Consider the following 25988-nt stretch of genomic DNA (forward strand, 5'->3'; position numbering starts at 1 on the left):
TTGGGTTGAAGAACTGATTGACTGTAGGACTTTGAAATGCCTCAGTAGCCTCAGAATACAATTTCAGACACTCAAAGCAGAGAGATGCTTTTTAAGAATTATGGAGAATATTTATTATTTTAATTGTGGAGTGGATGGGGGAGGTTTAATGCCCATCTCTTCTGTTTTTGGTCCAAATCCAAATTGAGTATGTTAGAAATTCACTTAAAATATGTGTTTATTTTGGTTGACTAAAATGAGTTTTGATGTTTCGGTTTTTAATTTCACGGAAAAGGAGTCCATTAAGGATGCTCAAGTTTTCTGTGTAGATTCTATGATGCACCTCCCTTCAGCCCAAGATGAAACTAATAGCCATGGTGCGTCTGCTTATCTGCTATCTCTGGGGCTGAGTCTGCTGTTGTCAGCTGCTCCCTTGTTATCTGGCTGCTGGTCCTGCTCAGTCAGTTGTACAGAAATGTCAGTTCCATTAATAACCTGAGGGCCAGACACGCAGATAGTGGAAAATGGGTGAAGAGAGAGAAATTGTATTTAACCCGGTGTTCTGAGTTGTCATTTTCTAGACTCTAGCGTAGCTGGGTGAAGGCAGGCTGAGGGCATGACAGCAAATCCATTTCTGACAGAACCTCACATATGAACCAGAGACACAGTCTGATACTAGGAGAAGAAAGAGGGAAAGAACTTTAGAAAAAGGTCAAAATTTGGAGTGGGAAGGGTCAGAGATAGCAGTGCTAGGAAGAAATGGCATGACCTAAGTATTCTGATAGAGGCACTAACAATTTTGCAAAATAATCTCATTTTGACTTTAAATATTATCACTCTTGGTGTTTCAAATGAACAATATTCCCTTTTTTATTAAAAAAAGGTGTTATGGAAGGGGTGATTTCTCATAAAGAATTTTGGAGTTTGGGGCTATTTGTGGTGGTTCTGAATCCGACAGTGGCCAGAGGTAAGGGAGTAGGTCTTAATTTTCTTCACACAGGTACAATGATTCGGTTACTGCACTGATCTGTGTTTGGGTTATCTATTGCTACATAACAAACCACCTCAAAACTTGCTGTCTTGAAACATGTATCATTTTTTACCTGTCTTGTGGGTTTGCTGGGCTCAGTTGGGTAGCTCTTCTGCTGATTTTTACCTGGAGTCTCTCAGATAGTTGCAGTCAGATGGCAACTATGGCTGGATGTCCAAGGTTGCTGATTCCCACATGTCTGGCATTTCAGTATTCCTCAAGTGGCTCTCTCCAGAGAGAAGCTAGATTAGCCAAGAGAGGATGGTGAAGCTGCCAGTTCTCTTAAGGTCTGAATGCACAAGTCCTAGAATATTTCTTGTGTACATTCTGTTGATCAAAGCCATGGACAAGGCCAGCTTTTATTTAAGAGAAGGAAAAACAGGCTCTATCTCTTGGTGTAAAGAGCAGCAGGAGCACCCAAGAAATGGGAGGAGTCATTGGCATTATCTTTGGGAACTACCTAGCTACAATTGGCAGTCTTTGCCTCTCTTATCTGATTACATTATTGCCTGTACCTTCTCCCTTTAGCACCTTGCCGTTGAATTTCATTAAAATTTAAAAAATATTTTTAATTGTCAAATAATAATTGTGTATATGTGGTACAATGTACAATCTTGATTTATGTGTACATTACAGAAAGATTCAATCAAGTTAATTAATGCATTTATCACCTTACTAATTCGTTTCTTTGGAGTGACAACATTACAGATCCATTCCTTTTGCAGTTTTGAGATATACAACACATTATTATTTTGCTGTTTATTTGTATTAGTTCATTATATATAATATATATAATATTTTTATTAGTTCATTATATATAAAATCAGTTCGTTTTGAGATAATTATACAAGCATGGAATATAATTTGTTCCAATTAAGTCACCAGTACTTCCCCTTTCCCTCCCTCCCTCTCTCTTCTGTTCCCTTCCCTCTACTGATCTTCTTCTATTGATTTATATATATATATATATATATATATATATATATATATATATATATATATATTTTAAATTAGTGCAATCATGGGTATACATAAACATGAAATGCACTGTGGTATATTCATATATGTACATAGGAACGTTTGATCAGATTTATTTCACTGTTCCCTTTTCCCCTCCCCCTGTATCCATTTCCTGTATTTCACTGATCTCTCTTCTACATGATATCCCCCTTTTTGATTTTTCTTTTTTTTTATGTTGCTCTAGCTTCCACATATGAGAGAAAATATTTGATTCTTGACTTTGTGAGCTTGGCTTATTTCACTTCTTAGCATGATGTTCTCTAGTTCCATCCATTTACCAGCAAATGCCATAATTTCATTCTTCATTATAGCTGAGTAAAACCCCATTGACAACACATTATTATTAATTGTTGTCACCATGCAGTGTACCAGATCACTAAAGTTTACTCCACAACTCTAAGGGAAACTTTGTGTTCTTTGATCAATATCTCTCTTCTCCCTAGCCTTCTCCCTTCCTTCTCCCAGTGTCCAATAACTACTTTTCTACTTTCTGCTTCTATGAGATTAACTTTTTAAGATTCTACCTATCACTGAGGTCACACATTTGTCTTTTTTTTTGTGCCTGGCTTATTTCTGTCCCTGTACATGATAGTACAGGAACAGAAATGAGTAAAATTAGTATAATTTTTCCCTATTTCCTTGATTGGTTGGTTAGTGATGTTTAATTATTTACTGAAATTTTAATGTTTTGCTCAAGACCAGTATTTACATTGTCTCTCAGAACTATTTGAGTAAAACTAGTTGTTGTTGAACTGAGATGAGGAAAGGACTTGGCCTCAGGCCATGTGACCTTTATGTATAGGTGTAAGAAATTCCTACTAGACTTTAGGACCTGGAACTGGAATAGGCCATAAGGGACCCAGCTACATTCTAGGAGGCAAATCATTTTTCTAGTTTTATATTTGAGTTCCCTAGTTAAGAAACATAATTTTCAGTATAGACACCCACTCCACTGACTTATGGCATTCTGTACTCAGCCTTGGAAAGGCCTGGGCTTCACTCTGTTCCTTGCTGAGCTGAGGTGAGTGGGGCAGGCTGCTGCCTTTCATATATTCTGGTGTTCCCAGCACTGGCAGGCTAACGAGAGCCTCCTTGCATGGATTTATAAGGATTAGAACTAATGAGCAAAATGAACCTGTCCCAGAGCAGAGTGGAGCCAAGTATGGCGGTGAGGTTGTATGCTTTAGGGCCACAGAACAGAGCCTTTACTCAATTATGATGTTAGGTTATAAAGCTAATTTACAAGTTCATGGAATAATTTGACTTGTTCTTCCAGGCTTTTGAAAATGAAAGTTATGGTTTGGCAAAGTGATTTGTATAGATCTGTAATAAGTCATGTTTTAATGAGATCCTATGAGTTGTTCTAAAAACATTAAAAATTTCCACTAAAAATTATTCACAAAAAATAAGCTCATCAGAGAGACCACATTTGACAGGGCTGAAAGAAACCTGGCATAGCAGTCTCCTTTCCCACACTTTCCCACCCTCTTAACCATTGTTGATGGGTTGAGTGTCTTCTCTCAGATCTAGCAAGAATGAGAGCAATGGGGGCTGCCCATGCCCCGATGAGTAGGAGTTGGAAACTTCTGTCAACTTTCCAGCTTGTTATTACCTTCAACCCAATCCAGCAGTATTTAAAACATTAAAACAAAAAACTCCTCAGGTAATTCCAATGAGTAGCCAAGTTTAAGAAGCAGATCCTATTGGAACAGAGCTTTTCCAGCATGAACGTTCATACCAGTCTCCCAGGGTCCTAGGTAAAATGGAGCCTGAGAGTCTGCATTTCTAATAAGCTCCCAAGTGAGACTGGTGCTGTAGAATCATGGAGCACACTTTGAGTAGCAAGAGTTGAAAATTTATCATGTATAGGGACAGATCATAAGTGTTTTGGGCTTTCTAGATCATGTGGTCTCAGTAGCAGGTACTAAGATCTTCTATGTAGCATGAAAACAGTCATAGATGGTATGTGAGCAAAAAAATGTGGATGTGTGAGCAGGCAGCAGCCTGAATTTGGCCTACAGGCCATGGCTTGTCAACTTGGTCTAGGACATTTCTTGTGTCACATTTTTGACCCAAAACTTTCTTCTTCATTTTTTATTGGGCTGAATCTCAGGTAAGAATTAAGTGGCTTTGTTGAATGATGAATAATTGATGATGACATTTAGGCTGCTGTTTACAAACAGCCCACATGTCCCTTGACTATGGCTCATTGTTTTGCCTTGAGTATAGGTGGCCTTTTTGATTTCCCTCCATAGACTGCCTTTTCAGAGGTAGATCAAAACAAAACTAGGGTTTGTTTCAAAATGTGGCCCATGGGCATCTCAAAATAAATAACAAGGTTTGAATTGTGGTGACAGAGGATGGCTTTGGGGTACATTTCCTTGGTCTATGTCCTGTAACTCACCTCAGGGGTTTAGTCTGAGGGGATGGAGGCTGGTAGACTGGCTATAAGAGGGGCAGAGAGCAGCAAGGTAACTGGATACATGTAGTTCACCTTGAACTACCTTATAAGCCAGATATGGCTATTATGGCAGCAGAAGATTAGATGTTGCTGATAATATAGTCTTATAAGCAGATAATGCAGAGGCAAGTTCTTAAAGTTTTGAGGATTCATATGTGGAACCAAGGACTCAAAGCTCAGAAGTGTCACCTTCTAACTCATGAGCTTCCAGGGTAAGGTTCAAGGTTTTTGGTTTGCTTCTGATGGCATGTTCCTGTATTTCAAACCCCAAAGTCAGTCAGGCCTGTGCTTCAGGAAAGTTTGGGTTTACTAGTTCAAAACCAAAACTCTCATTCATCTTTGTGAGTGTTAGAGGATTTTTAAGGAAGATGTGTTGTTCCTCTTTTGAAATGGGAGGATGAGGGCCAGGGATCCTTGGGCCAGGGGTGCTCATGTGAGACTTCATTTTTTCAGGGTGGTGTTTGTTATTGGATTTCATTCTTGAGATTGACAGCCTTCTCTCCCTGGGGGGCTCCATTCCCTCAAATACCACCTTTCCTTTGCTGCTGAAATCTAATTTACCTCACTATACTGACTAATATGCAAAATAGATGTTCTGATATATCTAGACTAGAAATAGCTGGCCCTCACTCATTTCCTTTATTATTCTGGTACTTTCTTGCCTTGCCTTTCCCCTCTTGGCCAAATATTGATCTCTCCGGGGCTCTCAAAGTTTAGTCTCATTGGTGTCTAGAACCAAAAGGTGAGTAACATAATTTTTAGGTAGGAGGGATGGAGAACTTTTAAAAAGTATACTTAAAACTCTGCACGTGTCTTGCCATTTTACAGCTGAAAATATTTGTTTTAGCATGTTCAGCATAGTTATGGATACAGAAGTAGTCTGTACCATACAGATGATTCAGTTCATTTTGATTTATAAAAATGAATAATATTTATATAATATAATATTAATTTTCATCCCTCAAAACATAGTGGGTGTTGGGAAAACATGAACTTTGAAATCAGCCAAGGATAAATCAATCTCAGAGAGAAACTGGTTTTGGGGTTCTATTGCCTATGTGACTTGGGGTAAATTATTTCTCCTTTCCAAGTCTCAGTTTATCAGCTGTGAAATGAGAATGATTTGTTCCTAAGGTGCAGAGTTGAAGTAAGATTTAGGTGGGATGATAAATTGAAGCTCTTACTAAAGTATCTAGTACATAGTGGGGTATCAATGAAGAGTGTTCCTTTTGTTATTATTAGCAATGTTACCTCTGTTACTGTTTCTGTTTAGCTCTGAGATCTCATTTTTTAAGACGACCTTCTTACAGAGTCCTTCCCTTCCCATTGCATTCCACCCCATTCTCAACATTCTTCTATTAGAGGTTGTTTTTCCAGGTTTAAGCTTTCTTTTGATTCTTTTCTCCTTCTTTTTTTAAAAATTTTAGTGCATTTACTATAGTCATAATAGTGTGGTTCATATAATAAATGACAGGTTTTTCTTTTGCATCCTGTTCTCCATATGTGACAAATCATGAACTTCTTCAGGACAGAAATGCAGTTTATTAAACCGTACTTCCATTCCTGCTGCACCCAACCTGGATGAACTACCCAGAGGTACTGAGGGTAAGAAGCCAAATACAAAGGAATATACAATTTTTTTAAAAAAGTTCAAGAATAAGCAAAACTGCTGGATGCGTTGGTGCACACTTATCATCCTGGCAACTTGGGAGGCCGAGGCAGGAGAATCACAAGTTCAAAGCCAGCCTCAGCAACTTAGTGTGGCCCTGTATCAAAAAAAAAAAAAAACCAAAAAACAAGAAAGGACTGGGGGTGTAGCTCAGTGGTAAAGCACCTCTGGGTTCAATTCCCAGTATCAAAGAAAATAGAAAAGGAACAGGCAAAACTAATCTGTGGAGATGTGGAGATAGAGCTACTATCTTAGGGATGCTGGGTCTGTTGCCTGGGAGGGTATCCGAGGGAGACTTCTAGGTGCTATAAATGCTTTAAATTTTGTCTCAGATCTACTAATATAGGTGTGAAAATGTATATATGTAAGAAATCTTTGGTTTATACACTTACTTTTTGTGCACCTTGTATATGTTATAACTCAATAAAAACTTTAAAATGTGATTATCAGTGTGCAGGGCTTGTTTGGCCTTTAGTAGTAATTCAGTAAAAGATGGACTATTGAATGATGTGAGGAATAAAGTAGTCAATCTTAATCACCATATGACTAGGGAAGAAATTTTAAGGAGGATGTAATAGTGGACATAATTCATAATTTATAGTTTGGGTCCATTATAATTTATAGTGCTGCTGAATTTCACCTGTTTTTAACAATATGGTAAGTGAGAATGGGAGGGCTTGTTATTTGGGATGATTTCTGTCAGTGGCATGGCAAAGGGCACATGAGAGAGAGATATATAGTCCCATAAGATCGGTGGGAAACATCAATTTTAAAATTGAGTTTCTATGGACTCCACCCATCCTTTCCCTCCTTCCCTTTGTCTTTTTATCAATTCTACTTTAAAATGAAATGTACCACTCTAATGGATGCTACTGATGCTTGTGCAGCAATTCTACCAGATGGTATTTGAATCTCGGGTGTTTGGTGAAAAATGAAAAGACCAAACACATACACAAATAAATGAGGGTTGAATTAATCTTTGTAATTAAATGGAATATTACGCTGTTATGACTGATTTTAGCTTTCAAACTAGATTGCATGCTAATTTTTCAGTGAACTGTAATTGTATTAACGTGGTTTTAAATGCTTGAAAGTACATTAAAATAGATTTTGCCAAGTCACTGAGAGAAAACTTATTAGAACTTTTCTTCTAAACATCTCAGATCTTGAGGTATGTTTGTATCATGACTTTCTAACTATTGATTACTTATTTGCCCTGCATTATCCTGGATTTCAGGTGACCTTGGCCAGAAATTGGATTGAATTGCAATGTATGAGATACACTCAAAAATTGGTGGGAAGGAAGATGGTGGCATATTTTTCCATGAAGTACTTCTAATAGCACTATAGTGGTGACCATTAGTGAAGTCTCCAAAGAATATTGAAGGAGTAGATGAGTTTCCTCATGGGAAGATAATACAATATTGGGGGTTCTCAACAGTAGGTACAGAAGCCTTGGCAGAAACCTTCTCAAACTTGACTATGCATGAGAATCTCTTTCAGCTTTGGTTCTCAAACTGGAGTGATATTACACCCCTAGGGATATTTGGCAAAATATTTCCAACATATTTTTGTTCACAACTGGAATAGGACCATTACTGTTATTTAGTTGGATAAAGGTCAGGGATGCTGGTAAGCATTCTACAATGCACAAGACAGCCCTTCACAAATAATAATGCAGAGCTGGGTGGAAGTGCAATCTGTAATCCCAGTGGCAGGAGGATCAAGAGTTCAAAGCCAGCCTCAGCAACTTAGTGAGGCCCTAAGCAACTCAGTGAAACCCTGTCTCTAAATAAAAAATAAGAAGGACTGGGGATGTTGCTCAGTGGTTAAGCACCCCTGGGTTCAATCCTCAGTACAAAAAAAAAAAAAAAAAGGAAGGGTTCAGACCCAACAGTACAATGGGTGAGAAACCCTGCCTGTAGGAAATTTCATTACAATGCAGATTTCTGGATCCCAACTCAGAGACATTTTCACACAGTAAGTCTAGGATAACCTCCCAAATTAGTACTTTTAACAAGTTCCCAAGTACCACTGATACTATTAGTCCAAAGCCCTAAACTAGAAGATGCCAATGCTGAAGGAATATACAATGTTTATGGGCATTGGCCCTATGATATCCCTCTCTTTTTGAAAAGCTATGTGACATTTCACACTGTCTTAATTGATTAATTCACTGAAATGTTTTCATTTTATCTCTTCCACACCTTGAGAGAAATTGTTCAGAAGTTTTTTACGTGCTAAACCATACCGGGAAGAATGTTGGCAATTCCCACTCAATTGAACTATTGATGAGAGAAGGGGATATGTTTATTTCAGTTAATCTCCCACTTGCCTCCTGTTTAAGGAAGTAATTTAACTTTGGAGGAGGATTAAGTAACTGATTAAATTTCTCTGAGAAATGTTAGGTGTTAGGGCCGAAGCATTGCAGTTACATTCTAAGCCCTTTGAATCTTGACATTTGAAGATAAATTTTTTTTTTTTTTTTTTTTTTTGCGGGATTGGGAGGCTGTCCTGGGGATTGAACCTAGGGCCTTAGGCATGCTACGCAAGTGTTCTACTACTGAGCTACACCCCAATCCTGAAAATGATCTTTAATAGTTCTTTCCTTCCTCCATGAAAGTACATAGATTTTTTTCCATGGTATTTATTCTGATGTTTGGTTAATGTTTATATATTATATCTGTTCAAAGCTCAGATAGTTACCTCAACAAAACATGACTACTTATTATAGTGAATTATATAATAATTTAAATCATTATTATTTAATCACACATTTATATCTAGAAACTTTCTGAAAAAAATCCTTGCATCTTATTTTTCCTATTATCTTTACTATTAGATTTCAAAAATTTGGTAACCTTTTATGTGGAAGAAGGGTTGGCAATCTTCTTCTGTAAAAAGCCAGACAGTAAATGTTTGGGGCTCTGTGTAAGCCATATGGTCTCTGTGGCAACTACTCAATTCCAAGAGGTGTAGACAATATGTTAATGAGCCATGGCTGTTGTCAGGAAGAAAAAAAAAAAACCTTTTCCTCTAACCCCTTAGGTTTCTAATTTAGGGGCCTTGGAATTGTACTGATAAAAGATTAATTAGCAAGAGAAAGAGAGCTTCCAGGAAATGTAACCCAAAGAAGTGCTTAGAATTTGGGGCTTATATACTATTTTAAGAATGAAGATTTGGTACAGTGGCGCACACCTATAATTCCAGCAGCTTGGGAGGCTAAGGCAGAAAGATTGCAAATTCAAAGCCAGACTCAGCAACTTAGTGAATCCCTCTCTCAAAAAAAGGGGGGGTGGGGGTGGGGCTGGGGCTGGGGAGGTAGCTCAATGGTTAAGCACCCCTGAGTTCAATCCCTAGTACAAAAAAATGATAAAGGGGAGAGGGAGGGCGGTAGCTCAGTGGTTGAGCACTTGCCTAGCATGTGCAAGGCCCTGGATTTGTTCCTCAGCACCTCCCCCCGAGAGATTAGTAAATGGTGGGAGATAGCTGAGAGATATATGGGGCAACCTAATAGAAGCTAAGGTTTCTTTTAGTAAGTTCTGTTTATGCAAGTTCTCATCCTGGCACCAACTTCTCATCTTGGGTGATAGGAGTCACTCTTCTCCCTGATATAGGAAGCCTGCCTTAAAGGAGAGATTTATGACAGTTGAATTCTTTTGGAAAGCTCTGCTTTTAGGTAGATAAGACGAATGCAAAAAGCTTCTTTCTGCATCCTGATTCTTATATGCCTTCAGCTCAAAATAATCCTTTGCCACAGTAGCATAATCTGGACCAGAAAAACCCCCTTTACTCACAAAAACAGGTGGTAGGCAGGTTTAGGCCTTCAGACTGTAGTTTGCTGACCCCCTGATGTAAAGCCATGTTTGTGAGACAGAGAAAAATATAATTTACTTTGGCTTATATAAAAGCTTAGCCATGATATAGGATTGTTCTGGCCCTTTGGCTTTTATCATTTTGGTTACGTCTGGACAAATGGATTTAGCTCATTGAGGCTTAGTATATTCGTTTGAGCAGGTCTAACAGCTGTTCTATTTGCAAAAAATATTTGAGAGCAGTTTGCTACATCAAATTAAAACTAATAAAAAACCATTGCTTTAAAAATTATATGATGTAACCACTCTCTGTTCAATTTTAAAGGAAATAAATGAGAGTTGTCTCTATTTTTAAGTTAGTATTGCCCCAACTATCAGGAGGTTGGATGTATTATTTTGTCATGGAAGAAGAGGTATCTCCAAAGAAGGGGCTGAGGAGTTCCAAGGGAGAAGGGGGAACCCAATTTGGGTTTACTGGGGCTTTTGGCCTACATGATGGAAAAGAGTTTCAGTATGTGCCAGTCAGAGGCACAGACAGAGGTTTATTTGGGAAACAAATACATATTTAAGGGAGAATAGGGGCAATCTCAAGAGAGAGATGCCTTTCAGGGTAAAGCAAGGAATATGTATTCAAGGGAGAATGTGGGCCATCTTAAGAGTAAGAGATGCATTTTAGGGGTTAACAGCTCTTCATTTAAAGGAAACTTTGTGAGGGGTGGCTGTGGGAAGGTATGTTGTACTGAAATCAGTCTGGTGAGCTCAAGATGGTTCTGGTTGTCTGTTCAGTCTCAGGATCCTCAGGCTGATATGGTTTTCATTATCTGACTAATAAAGAGTGCTGGAAAGTCCCCTAAATTTTAGGTTCCACAAGATATCTTTCTTTGCTTAATCTTTTTATTTGGGATTAATTAACAGTGCATAGGTAGATGAACAGATTTCCAGGGAATTTGGGAGTAACAGGCCTGGAAAAGTATGTGGAACTTCTGAATTAAAATTGTATTTTCTTGTCTTTCCTTTGTGTCTCCTTTCTACTTTTTTAAAAATTTCTTCTACCTTAGTTTTATGGATTAATGCTAGGGTGGTTTTGGGTTCTGAATTCTACTGCTACTCTCTGCTCCATCTATTTACTAAGAAATCTAAAATGGTAATGTTTTCTTTAACCATTGGGGGTTCAGGGCTCATAAGAAGTGAGAGAAACACCAAAAAGACACCAGAAATCTAGATGTGTGGTGCACACCTGTAATCCCAACTCAGTGAGACCCTGTCTCTAAATAAAATACAAAATAGGGCTAGGGATGTGGCTCAGTGGTCACTCAGTGGTCAAATGCCCCTGAGTTCAATCCTTGGTACCAAAAAAAAAAAAAAAGACACCAGGGAAATGTTGAGTGTTGTCCATATCAGAGAGGAATGGGGACTGTCTGCCACACTGGGTTGCTCACACAGGGTTAAGGATGGGTGATGTGAAATCTGAGTGTTCCTGTCTTCTAGTTTTAATAGAATCAGAACTGTGACCTGCACTGTTAAAACCCTCTGATTCATGGGGATGCTATCTATCCTCCACCTCAGCATGATGCATCAGCTTGTGAACCACACCCAAAAGCAATTTGCAGAATTAAAGTTTTGGAAGACTCATAATAAATCAGTGCCATTCTTATCAAGAGGATAAAATTTGATTTGTTAGATAACTGCATTGTTATTATTTGTGGGATCCTGATAGCCCCAAAGGATATTAAACCTGTTCCCTAGGCTAATTTTCATCAATACCATTAGCTCTGCTGTGGGTAAGATCTCTAGCCAAGACATCTATACCAGTCAATCATTTGTTTGGCATTATGGAAACTGCCATTGTTTTGAAGGATAGTGTGATTCATGTGCAGTCTTTTGAACTTCCGGGTGCTTAAAGCTCAGAATTTTGATTGATGTTTAATAGTTATTACAGAACCCATCAGAGAAAATGAGGCCTTGGCATGGTTAAGCCTGACTGAAGCTTTCAAAGCCATCACAAGCTTAAGAAAGTTGCTGTATAAATTGTTTGTGAAAGGGCAGTGATCAGTTGTTTCCTTTTTTTTTCTTATGTTGGTTAAATTAATAAAAAAGAAAAAAAATATGCTCAGAGACTTAACTATGTAGACTAAACACAAAGCTGTTTAATTAAGTGATTAAAGTGATCCCTTTGATGTAATACATGCGAGACATTTGAGAATTTACCTGACTTTCCTAAATAGCTGAGTCAGTGGGGATTAAAACAAATGAGCTTTCTGTAGATCAGCTTAATACTAAGTGGCTTTGAAAATTCAGAAGTAAGGCAGTCAACCTAACCAATCTTTAAATCAGTTTGGTCATCTGTGTAAAAATTACATGCTGTTTCAGAGCTCACAGCCAAATAAAGCAGCATTATATTTGGTATTGTTCTTCCTCCCAGCATTATCAAGTTGTAGTGTACCTGGTGGAAAATTCTGGAAAGGCGAGGGTGACTTGAGACTGTAAATTATGTTGTGTATTAAGTTTTCAATGTTCATTGGTTTGCTGAGTTCATTTGTGGTAGCCATAGTCTCTCTCTTAAAGTAATAATCTTCACATTATGAAAACTCTGCTGTCTCTATAGAAATTACCCGTAATTTTTAAAGCTCTAGCCCTAAGACTGTAGGGCAAGAAATAAATTCTCAAGCAACCAAGATTTGTTGCATGTATATGGTACTAATAGCAAAGAGCAAGTCAAACCAAATTAAAAAAACAAAACAAAAAAAACAACCTGGTAGCTAAGCCAAGCCTGCACATATATACACTTGGCACATGAACCACACTATTGAGCATGGGTCAGTTTGGTGAGCTTTGTTGAACACTTGTTGTTTGCTAGGCCCTGTGCTAAGAATGGAGGCAACTCAATGAATAGTTTGCCCTCCCTGAATTATCTATGTTGGCCTAGTAAATTCTGGCTCTTGGGCTATATTTGGCATGCTGCCTGTTTTGTGTGGTCCACAAGCTACTAATGGATCTTAATTTTCAAATGGCTTTAACAAACAAGAAGAAGAGTATATCACATCACCTGGATGTTATATGAGATTCACATTTCAGTGTCTATAAATAAAACTGTATTGGAATATCACCATAACCATTCATTTATGTGTTATCCTATTTCGTTCCTGCTTCCCCAGGTATGGTGACAGAGTTGAGTCATTGTGACAAACACCATATAGCCCGCAAAGCCTAAAATATTTACTGTCTGGCTTTTTATAAAAAAAGTCTTCTGACACCCAACCTACCTGAGTCTATCTTCCTAATTCCTTTATCATCCAAATACTTCTTTCAACTCTAATTCACTTTATTGGTATTTGAAGTAAATGTATTCACATCCTACAGATGAGGAAAATGAGGAACAGAGAGATTCAGAAAATTAGGATACTGTTAACACCTTGTATTAATGATAATAACAAGTTGTCATAGGATTTTCCACCATTTTTAAAAATAAAAATGTAGTGAGGAATGGACCATATTATGTGCCTTTAGTACTAAGGAGAATCCTGTGCCCAGAGTACATGCTCAATTAGTATTTGTTGATTGACTGAAATAGCTTACAACAGCTCCCACCCTGTGTCTGTGGGGGATATGTTCCAAGAACCATAGTGGAAACCTGAAACTATGAATAGTTCTGAACCCTATATATACTATGTATCTTCCCATATATTCATCCCTACTATAAAGCTTAACTTACAAATTAGGCAAATCAAGAGATGAATAAGAACAATAATAAAATAGGGCTGGGGTTGTGGCTCAGCAGTAGAGCACTCACCTAGCATGTGTGAGGCCTTGGGTTCAATCCTCAACACCACATAAAAATAAATAAAATAAAGGAGTTGTGTCCAACTACAACTAAAAAAAAATTAAAAAATGAAAAATAAAAAATAATAAAATAGAGTAATTATAACAATATGGGTAACAAAAGTATGTGGATTTGTTATGTGAAATGTCATCTTCTCTCTCTCAAAATATTATTGTCACCCTTCTTATAGATGTGAGATGTTGCAGTGACTTCCTGGTGAGATAAAATGAGATCAATGATCATGTAGCTATTTTGATATAGTGTTAGGCTACTACATAAAGATTACGTGAATATAACTTCTGTGATATCATGACAGTTGATCTGATAACTGAGATGACCACTAGGTGATGAATGGATAAGTAGTATATATAGCCAGGATATGTTGGACAAAGGGATGATTCACATCCCTGGTGGGACAACTATATCTGCACAAGATTTCCTCATGATACTCTGAATTGCACACAATTTAAAACTCATGAATTGTTTATTTCTGGATACATTTACTATTTCAGACTGTGGTTGACCATGGGTAGCTGAAAGCACAGAAATTGAAACCACAGCTAAGGCGGGGGGGGGGGACTATTATATATTAAAACTCTAAATAAAAAAAGAGAGATTATTATAATGAATGTTTTAGCTTGCTTCATTTTTCCAGAAGTTTTTCTAGGTTCTTACAAAGTTTGTCTCTTTTTTTCTCCTATGGTAAAGATTAGTTAATATGGAAATGTGCTTTGAGGTCAACAACACTGAATGATATTCTTGATTATGTGATAGATCTTTTCTACTTAAAGGTTAAATATGAATTATTATTTTTTATAGTCAGGTGCAGTGGTTACATGCCTGAAATGCTAGTAACATGAGAGGCTGAGGGAGGAGAATTGCAAGTTCGAGTCTAGCCTGGGCAAATTAGTCAGACCCTTTCTCAAAATAACAAATAGAAAGGGCTGGAGATAAATGGATGGCATTGGAGAAGACAATGCTAAGCGAAGTTATCCAATCCCACCCCCCAAAATGCTGAATGTTTTCTCTGATATAAGGAGGCTGATTCATAGTGGGATAGGGAGAGGGAGCATGGGAGGAATAGACAAACTCTAGATAGGGCAGAGGGGTGGGAAGGAAAAGGAGGGGGTATGGGGTTAGGAATGATGGTGGAATATGATGATTGTTATTATCCAAAGTACATGTATGAAGACACGAATTGGGGTGAATATACTTTGTATACAACCAGAGATATGAAAAAATGTGCTCTATATGTGTAATAAGAATTGTAATGCATTCTGCTGTCATATATTAAAAAAAATCAATAAAAAAGAGAAAGGGCTGGGGATGTAGCTTAGTGGTAGAGCACTTGCCTAGCATGTGCAAATCCCTGGGCTTAATCCCTGGTACCAAAAAAAAAACCCCCAAAATAACAAAAGTCCTTTTATATTTTCTAATACTATTGATAACATTGGTCAGAATCAACTAAATTATTCACTATACAAACAAATATTTATTGAGCATCGATCACATGCTCTGTGCTTAGTATTTTTTCTATGTGGGGGGTACAATGGGGATTAATGGGATAGGCTATTGGTTCAATTTGATTAGTGTCAGAAATAAGGTTCTTATAGCTACAAAAATCTCCCTTATAATTGGATTTATCCCTTTGGCTAATACAGTTATTAAATGCATCTGTTTCTCAGGGTTAATGCACTAGATTGCTATTAGTCACTCACATTTTATTATAAATTAGTTTGAAGCCCCAGTAACAGCTAATGGATTAGCTGCCTTGAAGGAATAAGAGTTTTGATGGATGAAGAGGGAAGGGGGAGATGATTCTGGAGCACAGTGTATTGCCAAAGAAGGCAAATTTGGGTATGCCAGGAGAGCAAATGTTATGAACATGTAGTGTTAGGAAAAAACAGATGCTGGAAAGAAAAAGAAGGAGAAGACAGAAACGAAGATGATGAATGGTAAAGACAACTTTATTTTCTATTTGTCCTAGAGTTAGATTCTGTAGTGGTTCTTGTATCTATTTTCAGAGGTGTGCATATAGTGGCCCTTGAAAGAGTCTTCTGACTTTTGGGGGAGTATGAATAGCCTGGATTCATGTGGCTTATGTGCAGAGTCTGGTTTTGCTAGGAAAATCTTCCAGCATGTAGCACCATCTGTTCCCTCACTGACCACAGACTTGCCTAACAGCTTTTCTCTCACACCATTTTCTCTCTCACTGCAAGAGTGGGCCCTTGAAGCTGGACCTGTGACTAAAGAGTGACATAATTTCACAGGGGAATTTAGGTAATTGGTTCAGGGTGTAATCTGGCCTGGACTTCCCTGAAAGACCATCCAAACAGGCATATAAGAGTTACTCCAAATCGTTGGGATAAGTCATATTTCTATTTTCTCTGTGTAGTGTACAACTAATATTTATTCATTGTGTGCTCTGGACCAAGACATAAAAAATGTCTTTTGTGCAATATCATCCTGAACTCTTAACAGACAACACTATGAAATAGGTCCTAATTGTTTTCTTCAAACTATATATGATGAAAAGGAGAGTATATAAGGATTACATTTGACTACAGCTAATGGAAAACATGATACCTAATGCCTCAAACAAATAAACGTTTTATTTTCCTCACATCATAGAGAGTAGGGGGAGACAGTCCAGGACTTATACACCAGCAACTTTCAGAATTTTAAATATAGACATTTAATACAGAATTAATACATTAGATTGCTATTAGTCACTCACATTTTAAAAATTAATTTTTATTGCTGCATTATAATTATACATAATAGTGGGATTCATTGATATATTTGCACATGCACATAGTGTAATTTGGTCTGTTTCCTTCCCTGATGCCTCCTCTTTCCCTCTTTTTTTCCTCCCCATGAACGCTTTTCTCCATTCTACTGGTCTCTCTTCTGTTTTCATGAGGTACCTTTTCTTTCCTTTTTTCTCTCTAAATTCTACACATGAGAGAAAATATATAACCCTTGACTTTCTGCATCTGGCTTGCCTCACTTAGCAAGGTGTTCTCCAAATTCCATTTATTTTCCTGCAAATGACATAATATGGTGCTTCTTTATAGATGAGTAGAACTTCATTGTGTATATATAACACATATTTCTTAATCCATATTTTTTTTAAGAGAGAGAGAAGAGAGAGAATTTTTAATATTTATTTTTCAGTTTTCGGTGGACACAACATCTTATGTGGTCCTGAGGATCGAACCCAGCGCCCTGCACATGCCAGGCGAGCACATTACCACTTGAGCCACATCCCCAGCTCCTTAATCCATTCTTCCATTGACAGAGACCTAGGTTGGTTCCATAATATGGCTATTGTGGATTATGCTGCCATAAATATGGATATGCATGTATCTTTGTAGTATGTCTGACTTGAGTTCTTGTGGATAAATACCAAGGAGTGCTATTGTGAGTCATATGGTTGTTCCATTTCTAGTCTTTTGAGCCACTCACATTTTATTAAAAATTTATCTGAGGCCCCAGTAATTAGCTACGAGATGTCATCAGCTGTTCATCCTGTCATGTTTACCATGTAGGTTTCTTCATGTTTATTGCCTTGTGGTTACAAGATATGTATTCTACCTCCAGCATCACATTCCAGAAAGGAAGAAGAAAAGCTAAAGCAGTGGTTTTCAATTGGAAATGATATCACCCCCAGGGAGAATTTTAAAATATCTAGACATATTTTTGGTTGTCACAACCTTTTTTTCAGGAGTTGGGAAGATGTTTGATAGTGGAATTTATTGTATAGAAACCAAAGGTGCTGCCAAACATCCTACAGTCTACAGGCCAGTCCCCCACCAGAATTATCTAGCCCAAAATGTCGGTAGTGTTGAGGTTGAGAAACGTTGGACTAAAGACAGGAAGCACATGCCACCTGACTCTGTTCACTATTAAAATGGATCCTTGGAAGTTCAGCAAGGATTTTTAATTATATATCATTTGCCCAAGTGTCATGCCACAGCCAAATTAAGCTGTGAAGGAAGCAGGTGTTGCAGCCATTTTTTTGGTGGGTCCATTATCATACTGAGCAGAATTTGGGTCTTGATAGTAAGAGGAAAAAAAGGGAGAATAGATGTTGGGTAGGCACTAGAAAGTATTTACTTTAGAGAAGTACATTTTTTTTAAAGAGAGAGGGAGAGGGAGAGGGAGGGGGGGGAGATTTTTTTTAATATTTATTTTTTAGTTTTCGGTGGACACATCTTTATTTTATTTGTATGTGGTGCTGAGGATTGAACCCAGTGCCCCGCGCCTGGCATGCGAGCGCATTACTGCTTGAGCCACATCCCCAGCCCCGAGAAGTACATTTTTAAGGTCATGGAAGTGGTAAAGAGTTGCTGGAGCCTCCACTACTGAGGAAGGATGTCCAGTCAAGTGCAGCTCCTCTCCAAGTGTCTGTAGGAATAAGGGATGGAAATGTATATACTGGATGAAAAAACCTTTGAGTTTTTGACCATCCTCAAAGAGCTAAGAAAATGTAACTTGTATGATATAATATGCAATGTGTTAAATATTCATATTTATTTTGTCTCAGGTCTTGCGCTTCATTCTTATCCATGTAACCAGAGGGATAATTGATTTCAGACCTGCCTCCTAATATTTTGCCCTATAACAAACCATCAAATTATTAGTGCTTTACATATCCAATTCTGGAAATTTTACCATAAAAAGTGATGTGATCACTATCTGCCTTAGGGTTCATGCAGGAAAACAGGTACTTTTCTAAATATATCAAGCAGGAAAATGTTTAGCACAGGGAATTGGAAGATTATGCAACCATTGCAGGGCTGGGAAGTGAAAAGTAGGGCCTGCTTATAATCTCTGCTGCCTGCACACCAATGGGTCTTCCCTAGGAGAATGCCTGGCAGTTGCTGGCAAAGTGTAGATACCCATGCACTTGCCTTTGACTATCAGCAATGAATAAATGTTGTTTCCTCTTCCGTCTTCCCAGTGGCCTATGAGTGCTTCTTATTGGCAGTCTAACCTGGAACCATGCTTCATGGAATTTTGAAAGATGCAGTTCTGAAACTTCTCAGGGAAAAATGTAGAGTGGGGTGCCTGGGAGGATGTGGAATTTACAGTAGTAAGCTCTGGCAGAAGAAGCATTTGAATCTGAATACAGGCATATGTCCACATTTGAGAAGAAGAACATTCCATTTGTTTGTTAGCAATGTTGCTACTGGTATTATTACCTTATTTTAGCTGTGTATCGTTGGGAGGTAAATAGGGATTCTTCATATCTGGTCTGATTTGCTTCAATTCATGGTGATGCTAAATAAATAATAAGAAAGGATTCAATGGCTTGCTTATACAGTACAGAAGGTAATATGTTCTGTGAGACATCATAGTACAGTGGGGGTCCCAGAGAATGAGATTTGAAAAACAATGCATAATTTACCAATTTACCAGCATGCTCTAGAAAGGCCAGTGTTCAGACAGCAATTGTGGATGAGTCAGCTTGTTTATTTCTTATTGGAGAGGGAGCACCATGGGGAGAACTATCCATAGCTCTTTATTTGTTATAGTTATACACATGACTTGTGGTGGACTGCAAAAATACAGTGAGAAATTAAGTACAATGAGGGAAATACAAACAGTTTCAGAACAAGGTAACCTATAGACATATGACATATTGTTTTGTGTTTGGTGGAGACTCGTAACCTCCAGTTATTTACTGTTTGGGTCACATCAAGCTCTTAGTGTGTGTAACTTACAGGGTAGAATTTGATCTGTACTATATTTGAGTCTGTGGAACAGCAAAACCCATCATGACTGTGTCCTACGGCCCTTGTAACATCCTCTCTGTCTTGAGTTGCAGGTTTCTGCTGATATTTAATATTTGGATTATCTTAAGGAAGATAAGGAAAATGTACTATCTTATTATTTTTATTTCTTGAGTGAGGAAAATTGAAAAGAACTAGGGGAAAAACTCATTACCAAGAGCAGTATACAAAGGTCACCCATTTGCATTGCTACTTTGCTGGATTAAAACCAATGGTTTTGGCATGCCTGGGTCTTATGCTGGTCATCTGGAAGCAGATCTGGAGATGAGGATGTGTACACATATAATTTATTAAAGGGATCTTAGGGGATCTGGCCAGGACCTTGATGATGTACTCACATCACTCTGGTGAGCTGCTTTTTTGTTTTTGTGAAACCCAGAATTAGAGGAGTGAGGGGAAAATATTTTTTACATGGAACTGTAATGTTTCTCTGGAGCAAGGGCTGGCAAACTTTCTCCAAAAGGCCCAGATAAAATTTTGAGTCTTTGTATGCCACAGGGTTTCCATCCCAACAAGTCAACTTCAAAGTTGTAGTACAAAAGCACACATACAAATGGGTGTGGCCATGTTCCAATAAAACTTTATATAAAGAGACAGGAGAGGAGGTCTGGGGTTTGGCCCGGGGGCCATAGTGTACCAATTTCTGCTCTAGAGACCGCTGACATGTGCCTAAGGTGATTTTTCCCCCTTTATCTATTCTTTGTATACTGCAAAACATAGAGGTTACTAGTACCTTTGTCTATCAAAAAGATGGTTGTGATGTTATTATGTATCTCAAATTATTCTGGACCCCCTTCCTCCAATCTTTCTGTTATTCTGACCATCACTTACAATGTTGCACAGATAATCTTCTTGAAGCACAACTCATCTCTTTTTATTCCCCTGATAAAAATGTTTAGCTATGTTTTAGCTGTAAAATAAAATATAGCCTCATTAGCATGGCATTCAGGTATCCCAGTGATCCCTGTGATTCATTTGTTTCGTGTATTCCTGTCTGTTTTTCATATTTATTTAAATTGTCAGATGTAGAGAACAGTCTGTGTCCTGCTCTAAGTTACTGTATTTTTACCCTGAGTTATACCCTTTTATATAGAATGGCAGTTTATCCTGAGCTACTCCATTTTGAGTACAAGTCCTAAGGCAGAATGACTTGGCATCTTGTCTGTGCAAGTGAATAACCACCAAGTGTTGGATACACAGAGTAACAATTACCTCTCAAAGAGCAATCCCTACCTGACTAGTGAGGTGCCATGGTCCACTATAGGGGACCTTCCAATTCCATACCTCAATAACTATAGGCAGCTCAGAAACAGAGACCATCATTTTATACATGGTGCTGTTTTCAGGTAGCCTGGAGGCCTAGGGAACAAGTTTCAGGATAGGTTTAGTTTTTCCTTTCTGAACCCTGATGTTAAAGGGAGGGTGGCAAGTGACTCTCAGAGTCAGCAAACTCTGGAAGCAGCTATACCCACTGACTAAGCTCCCTGGGTGGCACAGTGGTTTTTAGGCAGTTGGTTTTTTTCAGCAACACCCTCAACAAGTCATGTGGGATGACCTGAAAGATGCTGCTCTTATACAAAATGGAGTAACTCAGGACAGGGTGTTCTGTACATCAGATAAAATTATTTATATATTTATGGTATATATCAGGATGTTGTGATATATGTATATATTGTAGAATGGCTAAATCAAGGTAATTAGCATATGCATGACCTCACATTTATCATTATTTTGGTGATAAGAACATTTAAAATCTACTTTTAGCAATTTTCAAGTATATGACATATTGTTATTAACTGTAGTCACCATATTGTACAATAGATCTCCTGAACTTACTCCTCTTATCTAACTGAAATTTTGTATCTTTAACCAACATCTAGCCAAGTCCAACCCCTAACCCCTAACCCCTAACCCCTGGTAACTACCATTCTATCTGCTTCTGTGAATTTGGGCTTTTAAAAATTTTCCACAAATGAGGAAGATCATGTGGTACCTATCTTTCTGTACCTGATTTATTTCACTTAATACAATGACCTCCATTTCCATCCGTGCTGTCCCAAATGATAAGAACTCATCCTGTTTTATGGGGGAATAGTATTGCATTGTGTATATGTATCAATTTATTTATCCATTCAACAACTGATGGACACTGTTTTTTTTTCCATTCCTTGGCTCTTGTGAATAGTGCAGCAGTGAACATGGGAGTGCCAATGTGTCTTTGACATACTGATTTCATTTCCATTGGATATATACCGAGGAGTGGGATTGCTGGATCTTATTGCTGGATGTCCTTTCTGTTTTGTAGTTCTATTTCTAATTTCTTGAGCAGCCGTCATACTGTACCATAGTGATTGTACCAATTGATATTTCTGTCACCACAGGCAAGGATTCTCTTTTATTCACATCCAACAATTTAAGCTTGTCTTTTTGATAATAGCAACCTAGCAGGTGTGAGAAAATATCTCATTGTGATTTAATTTGCATTTCTCTGATGATTGTGATGTTGGAATATTTTCTTCATATACTTGTTGGATGCATACATCTACTTTTGAGAAATGCCTTTTCAAATTCTTTACCCATTTTTAATTCTAGTTACTTACTTTCTTGAGTTACTTGAGTTTCTTATGTAATTTTGGATATTAACCTTTAATCAGATATATGGTTCATAAATATCTTCTCTCTCTGTCTTTGCTTGGTTGTTCTTTCTTTTTTTCTGGAATATTCCTCCTCTCCCTGTATTGAGGGGAGAGACTAACTTTTGTTTCTTTTTTGTTTTTTCCTTCACAGTGGTTTGCATGTAGTAGATATTCAGTAAGTGGAGTTTCCAGATGAAGATTGCATTCCTTCAACCTGTAGTTATTAATGATTTAAGTGCTGAAACTCTGACATCATTTTTCTTTTTCCTTTTTATAGGCAAGAGCTGTTTTGGCAAAAGTTGGCTACCCTGAGTTTATAATGAATGATACTCATGTTAATGAAGACCTCAAGGCAGTAAGTGCTAAATTTATTGTATTTTTTTCCTGGCAAGTTTTACTGGCCTTATGCCTTTCAACTAACCCAAGTCCAAGCAATTAAACCTGGTGGTGCCAGAAAGTACCAACTTTTGATTAATTCCTTGGCTAGATATGAACCTGAATATGCCAGGCGTATCACAAGATTTAGAGCAGATTCAAAATAAAGGAAGTGTCAGAAAGAATGCATAGCTGAGTGAACACCATAAAGCAAATGGAGTTGGATTTGGCCTAATTTGATCATAAAGAAAAGAATTAAACAAATCAAGTATTTTACAATTAGTGGGCATATTCTAATGGTGAATGCATCATGTTTATATTAAATACTTTTTATTTACTTCATTCATATTAAGTGAAAAGTAATAAATCTGCCTAATGGGAGTTAACTTCATTAAACTTTATGACTGTTTTGGCAAATTAAATACATATACATATGACTATAATTTATTGTGAGTTGGATTGTATGTTTGTAATGAATAATAGTAATAATTCTTTTTTATTCTAATATTTTGGAGCATGTATTTTATAGTAGAAATATTCATTATAGGTCTTTCTAATCACAACCACTGTTATTATATTTCTTATAAATAGTTCTGGTAAAGTATTTTTCTTCCTCACAGGGGGAAAAACTACTATTTTTACCATTCACTAGATTTTCTTGGAAAAGTAGCCTTTAAATAACTATGGTTTTGAGGTGTAGCTTTTTCCTGAAATCGTGGCTCGACAAGTGGCATATCTGTAATTAGTCTGAGCTTTGTGGACAAGCATCCGAATTTTATAAGGGCATTTAAAGTGAGAAAAAAATCTCATTTAAAATTTTCTCCATTGAGCTCTAAGATATGGCCTTGCAAAGTATTGATCCATTTGCTCTGGAGGGAAATAATTCTGTTTTCCAGTATCTTAAAGCTCAGACAGCCTATCTTATGCACCATTTTGATGATGCTGAAAACCCCATTATTTATATGGTAATTAAAAATACTCAAGCACTTTATACATTCATGTACATTATCTTCTAATTCATACAGTGATGAAGAGAATATGTTTATGCTCATTTTGCATAGAACATAAGAGACTCAGAGAAGTATAGTGATCTTCTTGGTGCCACACACAGTATCAGAGCCAGGACTGAAATCTAGGTCCAGGAAACTTTGGTTGCATCAGCTTTACTAGAGCTGATGAGAAGGAAAATGGAAGAGGGTATGCCATATTGTCAAGTAGTCAGGAGCCTAGAGACAGTGGCCCGGGTTTGAATTTTGTCTCTTCACTGCCTAACTGTTTGATCTTGTGCAGGTTATATAACTCTAGTTAGCTTCCTTTTGGTTGTCTGGATACAGGAGATAATAATCAAGCCTTAGTATTAGTATACAGATGAGACTATATGACTGTGGAAGCACCTAGTACAATGTCTGTCACATAATAGGCTTTATATATATATATATATATATATATATATATATATATATATATATATATTAATATTAGTCTTGTGGATCAATATGAGAACTTTGCTAGTAAGAAGAGCATCAACAGAGCATGAAGTATCTTAGAAGGAGAACCTGGACAATCGTGTGCAAGTGGTAAATATGTCAAGTCAGGATATGGAGGAAGAAATTGAAGAGGCAGTTAGGTATATTAGTTATGAACATGAACCCTGGAGACAGACTGCATACAGTGAAATCCCTGGTCTGCCACTTACTATCTCTGGGACCTTGGGTAGGTGGTGGATCCTTTCTGTTCCTCAGTTTCCTCATCTGCAAAATGAAGATGATAATAATTTCTACCATATAGGAGTATTTGAAGTGTTTAGAGCTGACTCTGGCACATAAGCACAAACAAAAGTATTAGCTATGACATCTTCAATTTGCACTTATGATAGTGGATTATTTTGGTTTGGAAAAAATCATCATGAATTAACTCATGCAGTATCCAGATCCCTCAAATTGATTTAAAAGGCTTTACAGATGGAACAGTCCCAAGCTTTAATCAAATCATGTAGCATTCAGGGCTCGCTCACAATTTTCGGTTGATCAAGTTTTGTTGGCAGTCTGTGATTGTCTAAGTTGAGAGACCTGATTTAAGAACTCATTGAATGCAGTATCTTTTGTGAAAAGAAACCAGATACCAAACAGGATATGCTAGATATGCTTCTTCATTTCTCCAGGGCCTGAAATGAAGCCATTAGACACCAAGATTTTTAAGTACTTTTGTGCAGAAATGGCTTTCATCTGACTCATTGCCAAAGCAGACAAAATTACACCCAAGAGTTTCTAACCGTGAACAAAATCCAAATACACGGAGTAAAAAGATATTTGTGTTCAGAAACTGATAGAGGAGATGAATAAAACCCAATCTGAAAATAGGATAAACAATGATGTGATAGAATATAATAGTGTCACTGAGGTTAATAGCAAAAGGACTGGAGTATCGCTAGTATACAATAGGACTGTGTTTTCAGTTTTAAGAGACATGTAGATAAGGACTACTTCAGGGTCTATGAGAAATTTCTGGTAATATAAGCTGTGAGCATGAAAGGCTGTTACAAATGAAAAGTGGCGTGCTACATTTGACACTGGTGAAGATATGATTCATCAGGTACAAATACAAAAGGAAAGAGGAGTGAGATTAGGTGATGGATCAGATGAAGGTCAAGGAGAAAGGTTGCAAACTGAAGTTGGGCTCATATGGAGATAAGAACAAATAAAAAAAAGAATTGAGAGGTAAACGTGCAAAAGAATCAGAGAATTTTATTTTTATCCGAGGATAACAAGGTAAACTGAGATACTGCACAAAGCATTTCTGCACAACAATACTCTTACAGTTTTTGAAAAGAACAAGAAGAAAGGAAATGCCCTTTATTTGAACTCACATCAGCATGCAGGAAAGCCTATTAGTTAGTTTAACAAAGTAGGAGCCAATCTGTTTTCAAATTAGCCTTATAAATATGTATTCTATTTCATTGATCCTTAATGGAAATAGACTCAAGAGTGAGTTTTATACCAATTTTGGCAAGATTGCTGTATCATCCACGAGAACAAAAAGTGTACTAGGTATTTTGAACAGGGATTTTTGGAGGGGGTACCAGGGCTGAACTCAGGGGCACTTGACCACTGAGCTACATCCCAGCCCTATTTTGTATTTTATTTAGAGACAGGATCTCACTGAGTTGCTTAGGGCCTTGCCATTGCTGAGGCTGGCTTTAAACTTGTGAATCCTCCTGTTTCAGCCTCCCAAACTGCTGTGATTACAGGCATGTGCCACTGTGCCTGGCTTGAACAGGAATTTAATATAGGAAATAAGTTGAAAGACAAAGAATGGGAAGGGGAGGTAAACTAGAGATTCATAACTTTAGGAAGCAGCTACCAACCCTGGGCCTAGGGACACAGAA

At 37.5% G+C, this 25988-nt stretch overlaps 1 protein-coding gene across 2 annotated transcripts in view; it reads left to right on the top strand.

Moving 5' to 3' along the window:
- The window catches only part of Phex (phosphate regulating endopeptidase X-linked), a 190344-nt gene that overhangs the window by 108666 nt on the left and 55690 nt on the right, over window positions 1–25988 (top strand). For both annotated transcript variants that reach the window (XM_027927395.2, XM_027927396.2), the window contains exon 13: window positions 22506–22583. In XM_027927395.2, coding sequence (XP_027783196.1) covers window positions 22506–22583 — 78 coding nt within the window. The remainder of the gene's footprint in view (window positions 1–22505; window positions 22584–25988) is intronic.

This window comes from Marmota flaviventris, chromosome X (assembly GCF_047511675.1).
Source record: "Marmota flaviventris isolate mMarFla1 chromosome X, mMarFla1.hap1, whole genome shotgun sequence".
Lineage (NCBI taxonomy): Eukaryota > Metazoa > Chordata > Mammalia > Rodentia > Sciuridae > Marmota > Marmota flaviventris.